The sequence below is a fragment of the Rhea americana genome, unplaced genomic scaffold (assembly GCF_003343005.1).
Source record: "Rhea americana isolate MKP2758 unplaced genomic scaffold, rheAme1 scaffold_227, whole genome shotgun sequence".
NCBI classification, from domain to species: Eukaryota; Metazoa; Chordata; class Aves; order Rheiformes; family Rheidae; genus Rhea; species Rhea americana.
Genome location: NW_028186343.1, coordinates 225474 through 234773, shown reverse-complemented (window position 1 = coordinate 234773; position 9300 = coordinate 225474). Strand labels below are relative to the sequence as shown.

Below are 9300 nucleotides of genomic sequence, written 5' to 3'. Positions count from 1 at the left end.
TGTTTGTCTTGGGCTCTTGACTTGTAAGCTTGTGCATTGAAAATGCTGGGACACCCGTACTTCATAACCGTGGTAATGAATATAGAATGTTGTAATCCTTCACTAATGCTTCGTTCTCTGTGCAGGATTTGCATACCAACAATCCACGTTACTCAAAAGGTTCCTACAATGACTTCAGCTTCATATCCAACAACAACAAGAAGGGAATCCCCATGAGGAAAGGAGAACATTTAGGGGAATTTAACTTAGGCTCTACTATTGTACTAATCTTTGAGGCACCCAAGGACTTCAAATTCCACCTCAAGACTGGACAGAAAATCCGCTTTGGAGAAGCACTGGGATCTCTGTAGAAACTATCACAGCAAGAAGGCTTTATATACAAAGGAACTGAGTCACACCACTGAGAGTTACATTTAACAAGTATGTATCACTCAGCAGGACCTGAGTGAGGAAAACAGTAGATGTCATTGCTGTGTTAGACTTGGGAGCATCTGCCCTATATTTACATACTGCTGCTGAATGCAGAAAAAGAATCAGATGATCCATATATGTATCAGGTACAGCTGCCTTTAAAAACATTGACAAGGGAGGTTTCAGTCCCATCCTGTGCCTGCAGTCTTTCATGTTCTCCTCAATGTGCCACAGGATAATTATGTTCTCAGAGCCTGTAAGTCTCTTAAGCCTTTCTAGGCTCTGCAGGTGCAATGGGGAAGGGTGGAGGTAGAGATTAGCTGTATTTAAAGGGACACTGACAGGTTGATTCAGACCTAGTACTTCAGATCTGTAATAGATGGTGACAGACCTTGGATTGAGAATGTATTCTCATTTCTGTTTTAAAACAATCCTCAAAAGTTCTTAAATAAAAGGCAGCCTGTGAMTGCACGGGGAGCCAAACAGTTAAATTGGCTAGTATGGCTTTACAGTCCAAACTTAGCAATGTGTACAACAGATAGCATCAGTACAATAGATAAGACTCATCAAGTTTGTTTTCTAATGTTAGACAACTTTAGTTCTTTTACCTGACATTGTCTCTTTAAAAAATGGACTTTGCACTGTATTTTAAACCTGACAACACTGTGTCTACATTCCATATGATGAAACTGGTCTTTTTTTTTTTTTTTTTAATAGTAGCAGACAGATCTGTGTGTCCTACCCCTAATCCATGGTTTTATTTTGCTGTTCCAGGCCTTAAAGATTTTGTTTGTATGAGCAAAAAAACAAGATTGTGACAAAGTAAAAACAGGATTAAGGGTTGGAAGGTAGCGAGGATGTTTCTCTTCTGTGATGCAACAAGATGGCAGCCAAAATAAGATATATATAGCAGAAAGTAAAAAAAAAAAAAAAAAAAAAAAAAAAGAAAAAGATTTATCAAGAATTCAGTGACTAAGCAACAATTAATTCCTCTATTTAAAGAACAGTTTCAGATTCTTAAGGACCAATTTTTATTTGCACGGAATGAAATGCCATATGCACTGACTGTGTATTAAAAATACTACAGACCTTTGAAGCAGTCTAAAGTTGCCTCCAGGTGCATTAGTCTGGCCATCCTATAATGGACTGACAACTATTTCTTGCTCAAAATATATAAAAAAAAAGCCCCACCCCTGTTCTGACTTCTACCCTCATACTTAATATTAGGAATGTGCTGGGAGCTGAAAGCTCTACTCTGAAGCTTCATCCTACAGCAGAACTTCAGATCCTGTTTGTAACTTCATGTCAAGAAAAGTTATAACAAATACTAGCACCTTGGATCTGCTGAGCATAGTACTAAAGGGCATTGACAAACTGGTGCCAAAGTGAGGATTTCAGTTTTAAAGCAATGTATCAGTTCTTAGAGAATAAGCTCTATTCTGAGTCCAGGCACTCTCAACTCTTTGCTGCCTCAAGCTTGCGGGAATGGATATGCTTATGAAACCTGCCTTTCTGAGCTCAAAGATTTCTCATACTATTTCCTTGCTTGAGCCTTGGCTGTTTTTCCTGCTGCTTCAAGGAGATGGTAGGCTTTGACCAACTCCAGTCTCCTAAAGAAAAATTTCTCCTTTGTATGCACTGCAGAAAATAGAATATAATGTTGTTGTACAAATGTCCAGTTTGCCAAGTCCTGTATGCTTAGCTTGTCATCAGGGAAGGACTGATAAACTGCATCTAGTGATGTAGCCCAGCTCTTTGTGTTGCTTTAAGATGATGGTGGCTGCTTGAGTGGCAAGCAGGAGAAAATTATTCATTTGGCTCCAAGAGTCAATGTTTCCTCATGTTACATGAGGAGTTTGAAAAGCTTGAAGTGGCTCTCTGCCACCTACCCTGTTAAACTTCTTGGTATTAGCAAGTTAACTCCTGCAGTAGTATATAAGTATATACAGGTTCTAGAAATGTACACTTTTTTTAAACACTTGAGAGAAATACAAAGGCAAACATCAGCCCCACAGGTTAAAGCTGTAACTAGTCTCTTGCCTCAATTTAAAAGACATGTTAATAATAGAAAGCAAATTTGTTCCAGTGGATCAAAGAAAAGAATGAATAGATGCCACCTTCTGCAGTGAGGCCTATGGCACCTGACACAGCCAAAGCAACTTTAAGCTTTAATTACTTGCTACTCAGCATCATCATCTGCAGTATCTGAAGGTCACTGTTAGCCTAATAACAGAGAATAGGTTGTCTGATGTTTGCTTTAATAGGAACCTAAGAAGAGGGAAAAGATTCAAAGTGCAAATGGCTGGTTTTGTGATGGTCTCAATACTGTGCAAAACTAGCTGATTAACAGATGTTAGTTGTTAGGCAGTAGTCACTGATGGGCCCTGGAAGTAGAAGCAAAGTTCCTGAAGGGTACTGATAATGCTGTGAATTTCTCCTGCATGGAGAATCCATTTAATTCTTCAACTGTATCAGTAGCACAGTATTTTTGTATGTCAAAGTGTATGACTTACTGACATTAACTCATTTAATTGCAAACATTTTGAAATAAAGACTCTTATCAGTGTTGCTTATATTTCTGAAATGTCAAGGGCACCTAAACTAGATATTGCAAGTGCAGCATGAGATAACTTTAGCTCCAGTTTGTTTGTTTGTTTGTTTTTTAAACCAAGTATGGTTAAAAAAAACTACAAGCAAAAATATTTAAGTTAACTTGTAAAATAAAAGACATACATAGATGAAGAGAAGGTATACATTTTTTCCATCCCCCCCACCCCAAACACACACACACACACGCACACAGAAGAGGCAAAAACTGAGCAGACATTCCTACCCACGTGCTGGAAGATTGCTTCAGCCTTACATATCCAGAGCAATGTGRATATCATGGAGACGGGCAACCAACTTCTGTACATGATGTCTCTCTTTCACTTGTGCTTTTGTGAGAGTGTTGATCCTCGTCTCCAACTAAAAGTGAAGAGGACTGCATAAGCTGCTTGCACAGCACAAGAGCTTTTAGTCTTTTTGACTGAGGAAGACTGAATGAGCTCTAACAGCAGTTATATTATCCCACTTAAATAAAGGACCATGAAGTGACAGGACTGTGTCACCTATAGCAAGTCAAGTATCAGCTGATACAGGACTCTCAGACATTGCTGTACAAAGTGGGGAACAGAGTAACGCAGATGTAGTCACTGCAGTGTTCTTAAGCTGTCTGAAGAAGCCATAGAAAAGTTCTTGCTGGTAACCCGTTGAAGCCAGCTGTGTAGATTAGGGCTAGCCTTAGAAAAAAGTCTGTAGGTGCTGCAGTCACCTTTCTGAATGAATAGAAAGAGGCATCTATGTTGCAGTCCTTAGGCTGCTGAACAGAATGCTCTGCAGTTCTTCCCTTTCTGATTACAAGTTTCTCTTGACATTTTAATAATAGTTTGCTATATAATTCCCTACAGCTACGTTCAGCCTAAGTGTATAGCAGAGTAATAAGCACTTAAGTAACTTCAGTTTGCTAGGTACACACCTGATCCAATTCTTCTTGTACTTCTTGTATGCCATCTTGGTCCTCTGATTGTGTGCTTGTTTCCAGCCACTTGTGCAGAATCTGTGCCTGCTGCTGACAGGACCTGATAAAATGGATTAGAAGGATTGCTTATCCCAGGAGAATCTCAACAGGCTAAGCAACTTAGACTTGCAATTGATACTTTTTCCTGACTTCTTCCTTTCCTCACAGTTGAATCTCCTCCAAAAATCAATTCTCAAGCGTTTTTGTAGATTTGTGCTTACTCTTAATGGAGAAGTAATCTGTTGTCAAACCCTGGCCATCTTTTTTTTTTTTTTTTTTTTTTTTTTTTTAAACTGACAATTAGAAAAACTGCATCTTCACTCCCTATGATAAAAGGGCTGAAAGCTAAATTTTAGCTGCTCTGTCAAGTCCATTGGTATTACATTTAGATTATGCCCAGTGACAGCTTTGCCATGCTTTCTCCAATAGCTGCCAAAAGAATAATTAAATTAGTTGTTTAAATTAGTTTTACATACATACTCTCTCCCACCTTGAGTCAGTTATAAAAGAAGAAAGCACAAAATCTTTAGAACTTATTTCATTCACAGTTCTACTGTAAGACAGGCTAGTTTCAAAGTAAATCCACACATACAAAAAGCACAACACTGAATTGAGAGCAGCAAGGAAAGACAGGCTAAAGGGACTTTACAACATACTTGAGTTCTTGCTTCCTGCTGAAGTAATACTGCATTTGCTGTTGGATATTTTGGAGCTCCGCTTCCAGCTGTCTTTGTAACACACTTTCTTCTCTGGAATTATGCTCCTTTTCTTCCCCTTCAGCTGAAAGGAAGATACAAGGCACAAGCACTGGAAGTGCATCAGTCCTATCTATTTTTAATTCTTCTCAGGGAAGTTCAGATTAATAGACAGGAAACATGCAACCCTCTGCTGAGTCCTTCTCTTCCATTTTGTCACCATGTGACATGTATCTGTTCACCCAAAGGATCAGGTTCAGCAAGAGGGCAGGGATCTTGACAGAATTACAAGCTCTCAAGACTCAGTTTAAACATACCAGAGAACATAAACTCTCCAGCACATAGTTTAGTGTTACAAAGGCTGTTTTGGCCTATTCATAATAGTGTTTTACATCTACACTAGAAGCAAGTAAGTCATTCTGGTCCCACAGAACACGTACATTTCAGGSCTCATATTTCAAGAAAACACCATATTCAGAGGTGCTTGGACACTACCTCTAAATTTTCTCAGCAATTATAACACTGCTGTAGAGAACCTTACTAGGTGAATTCTTCTCTTTGAATTTAGCTGTGCGTTCAGCGTTGTGTACATGAATGCCCCTGCACTACAGTATGTTCTTGCTAAAAAAGCTGACCTCTAGCAGTWCCCATTTTTCAATCCTTAGAATGGGAATTTAGCCCCCCAATTCAGCAGAGTCCACAAAACTGTATTACCATCCCCCAAAAGGAACGACTGACTCCTTGTCTCCTGATGCAGGCACATGGACTGCCTTGCCTTCTTGACATTTTGGGGAGTTAAACTGCTTTGCCCTTGCGGTCTTGCATACATTGGGGGATGATCTGTAACTACTAGAGTTTAGAGCTGGGGGCCTACCTGCAGTATGATGACCCCTTTTCCCCACAAAGTCTTCAGGTGACAGCAGATGTGGCTGCAACTTTGGTCGCAATTTCTCCCCCACCGGGGTCGGTTGAGAATCTTGGAAATGTGCTTCTGTGTGACCATCCACAGGCTCACCTCCTCTCTACAAGACCCAAATGACACTATTTCATTCCTCAAAAGGTTTTCTTGAGTGAGCCTTACAAGCAGGAATGCACCTGACCCAAGCTACTAAGAGACCCCCTGTAGTTACTGAGCCTCTCTCAATAGCTTTGCTTGTTCTGTGGTATTTCAAGAACCTGGAGCTCTTTCATAAATAACAGCGAGATCTTTCATCAGGGTTAGTGCTTCCCATTCTGCATGAAACCGAAGAGTTTAAACTCCGGTTTAACATCTGCTACTTGCAGGTGAAATGAATTTAAATTTTACTGTTGAGACTCTTAGCTTCGTAGCTGTGACTACGGCTGAGTTACTCTTAAAAGCCTGTAATTTGGCTGACAAGCTGTAATTGCTCTGAACTCTTTGAAGGACCTGAGCTCTCAAATCAATTGCTAGAAGAAACATCCTGCTGGGAAGGAAACAAGACTAGGAAAAAGGCATGCATTAAAGTACAAAACACACACGGGCTGGCCTATTAGTGAAGCATTGCTTCAGATTGGTGGTAGAAAGAGTTTTTATGAATTCAGAGACAGTTAATTTAGTCAACTTCTAAGATGACAGCTAGAACAAAAAAAGAACTGCTCACTGAAGGGGCAGCCCTGAGGAGTCATGGGAAGAAGCAGCAATAAGCAGCATCTATGCAGACAGTAGCCTGGTAAGTATTCTATTTTTTCTCAGCAATGCACTCACCTTTTCTGCTTCAGCTTTCATTTGGGACATGAATGATGAAGGAGGCCACAGCTCTGGCCTCGGACAGATTTGAGCAGCTTGGTGCACGTCACCTGTCCACATTGATGCAGAGGGGAGAGCAGCACATACAAGAGATGGGTAGGCGTGAGTGGTACTGCCCACTTGAGACAGCTGATTGCAGGTCCTTCCTTCCATTTGAGATGATAGCATTAAGGGCCCRGCCTGAGCAGAACATTTATTCACAGCTGTTTGCTGAAAGGATGTCTCTGATCTGTAAAGGAAGAAAAGGAAAAGGTCTCCGTGCATTTCAACTCACTCTTCTTGTCCTTTTCAGTCAGTGTTAAAAAACAGAGAATCTTGTTAGTCCCTTGCTTATTGGAGGGAACTTGTGCCTTGCTGAGAGTTTTAGCCCCCTACATCACCCACAGTACCAAATTCTAGCACAGGACTGCTAGAAACCTACCTCATCCAGACCTACACTTACCCTGCTGTAAAAAAAAGTAGTTCAAAGGAACAAAAGCAACCCTGTTAGAATAGCTTTCCCATTGGCTGCTTTCTTAGGCAGAGGAAATATCAATTTTTAAAAAAGCAAACAACAACAACAAAAAAAACTCACACCTGAAGAACCAACACAATAGGTTAAAAAGGAAAAAAGCAGCAGACCAGTTAACATTTCCACTACTCCTACCTGCCCTGCTCCAAATCCTCCACATTAATCAAGGCTGAAACAACTTCCTCAGAAGCTGTGAATTCAACCCAAGGATAAACACCTGCCTTATTTTGGTTTGGAGACAAGAAAAAGGGAGTAGCAGCAAGCAGCAATCACAGACAGGTTTTGACAGGAAATACTATTTCCCTTCTCTAAAGCTAACAAGGGACAGCTAATTATAGAATAATCCCACAAAAGAAAAAGCAACTTTAGTTTCTACAGCAAGAACAGTTTCAGCTCACTCACTTTCAGAAATGATGCCATGACTAATGGTATTTGCTACTATTCAGTAACACAGACCTTTTGGGAAAGTAACTACAAAAAAAAGTAGCTCCATTAGAGCTGCAGAGTTGATTCAGCTGAGACAGAAACATTCAGTTTTGGCTTGCACATTGGCAGAATTATTAATGCTGCCCCACAGATGAGTTAAATTCATATCCAAGCCTGTTGTGAAGCAAATATAATCTATGAGCCAAAAAGCATTCTGCCCAACTCAGACTTCTAAGTTAGTTTTCTTAGAAAAGGAAACTTTGCTTATTAACTAACCCTATTAAATTTTGGAAATCAGCAGTGTGCCTTATCTTTCCCTGCAAATTCCTCACTAATGAAACAAAGCTCTTGGTGGTTAGTTAGTTAACTGGATAGTTCCATTATTCTTGTCCACTTTATAAGAAATCTGAAGTTCTAAAGGTCACCATGCCCTTTAGATAGTATACACCAATGCAGAGTCCCAKAGTTACTGAATGTTCTGTACTGTGAAGAGGACTGAGGGCATAAGCATAGCATGAGGCCCAGTTTAAGTCTTTACTTAAAGGAAAGAAAAGGAAAAAGATTTCTACCTAGTTAAAGAATTTCCCAGCAGTTCCTCCTCCTTTTCTAAAGATTCCTGAAGGAAGTCAGGTCTTCGTGGCGGTAACCTTGCTTGTCGAAGAGCATTTCTGAGAAGAACAAACAGGACGAATAATRCCACAGTTTGATGATTATTTTAAATAGGTGTAAACTGACATAGCAGCCAGAAGTCATATCCCCTCAGTCATCCCTGTCCTGAAACATTTCCCTTGCATGCAATAATCATTTTTTAAAAGATTAATTTCAACCTTTATCAGTTTTGTGATCTGGTTCACTGCATGAATGATTGTACTAACACAAGAAGTGGTCCAAGGGGCAGAACTGAACAACAAGGCAGAACCTCTTCTTCTAGCAGCATAAGCTAGCTTAAAAGAAGCATGAAGCTATCCCCCAGTTCCCCTTGAAGGCTCCTGTCCTAGGCTGRGAAGCTTCACTGAGGATTCTTCCTTGCAACGTCCAACGATCAACAAGAATTTTTAAGGAATAGCTTCCCCAGTGGGAAGAGGAGAAGAAGAAAGTCCAGTTTCTACACAGGAAAGACCTTCGTGCTTATCGTTCCATCAGACTCTACACATAAGTTCAGTGAAAAAAGGAACAAGCTCTARGTCACTCTGGCAAGATGAGCTTTCCTGACAGTAAAAACTCTGTCACCACACATCTTTCAAACATTTCTCTACAAAACAGCTCCCCTGACAAATGACTGAAGCTCCATGAATTCATTATTGTATATTAAGAAACTGCTACTGGAAAKTATTTAGGTGAGTTGATGCTACTAAGGCTGACAGGGAAGTCACGAATTCTTTCATTGTTTGTGGGCAGATGTATGTGTTGTGCAGCAGCTCTTGCATACCTCAGCAATATCAGACATAAGGTGCAGTAGTCACTGTGAAAGTTTGGAAATATAAAAATTAACCTGAGARCTACAATGCCAGACAGAGAAAGACAGGACGAACTACAACTTTACACTCACAGCTCTCCGAGAATTGAGTCCCCAGCAGCAAGCAGAAATGGTAAATCATTGTTTTTTGAGGGCTGTGGCATTTCCTCTGCTGAACATCCTCTTGTTTCAGGGTTAGCATCAGGCACCTTAAACGTTACTTGCTTCTTCAGAGGTGGCAGAAGAGAAGGCGGCTTATTTAACTTCTTGTAGAGAACTTTCTGTTTCCAGAGCATGGCACAACGATACACTGACTGGTGCAGGTTGTAGGCTGCCTGCCAACACAAAGAATAGTGGATCATTTGATGACTGAGAGCAGGAAATAACGCTATACCACCTGGGGAGAAGGACATCCCAGAAAGGAACTGAGATTTCTGACGACATCACAGACATTCYGACCTCCATGCTAAATTA

The 9300-nt window shown here is 40.4% G+C and overlaps 2 protein-coding genes across 13 annotated transcripts in view; one reads left to right on the top strand and one right to left on the bottom strand.

Annotated features, from left to right (window-relative positions):
- PISD (phosphatidylserine decarboxylase) overlaps window positions 1-902 on the top strand; it is an 18234-nt gene extending 17332 nt beyond the window's left edge. For all 5 annotated transcript variants that reach the window (XM_085305784.1, XM_085305785.1, XM_085305786.1 and 2 more), the window contains one exon: window positions 126-902. In XM_085305784.1, coding sequence (XP_085161910.1) covers window positions 126-350 — 225 coding nt within the window. In that variant the 3' untranslated portion in view covers window positions 351-902. The remainder of the gene's footprint in view (window positions 1-125) is intronic.
- SFI1 (SFI1 centrin binding protein) overlaps window positions 1-9300 on the bottom strand; it is a 43665-nt gene that overhangs the window by 12364 nt on the left and 22001 nt on the right. For 4 of the 8 annotated variants that reach the window (XM_085305773.1, XM_085305778.1, XM_085305779.1 and 1 more), the window contains 7 exons: window positions 8920-9161; window positions 7940-8038; window positions 6392-6662; window positions 5540-5687; window positions 4627-4777; window positions 3929-4031; window positions 3244-3378 (listed from right to left, as the gene is read on the bottom strand). In XM_085305773.1, coding sequence (XP_085161899.1) covers window positions 3271-3378; window positions 3929-4031; window positions 4627-4777; window positions 5540-5687; window positions 6392-6662; window positions 7940-8038; window positions 8920-9161 — 1122 coding nt within the window. In that variant the 3' untranslated portion in view covers window positions 3244-3270. Of the gene's footprint in view, window positions 1-3243; window positions 3379-3928; window positions 4032-4626; window positions 4778-5539; window positions 5688-6391; window positions 6663-7939; window positions 8039-8919; window positions 9162-9300 lie in introns of those variants that run through there. The other 4 variants (XM_085305775.1, XM_085305774.1, XM_085305776.1 and 1 more) reach the window with 3 other exon arrangements.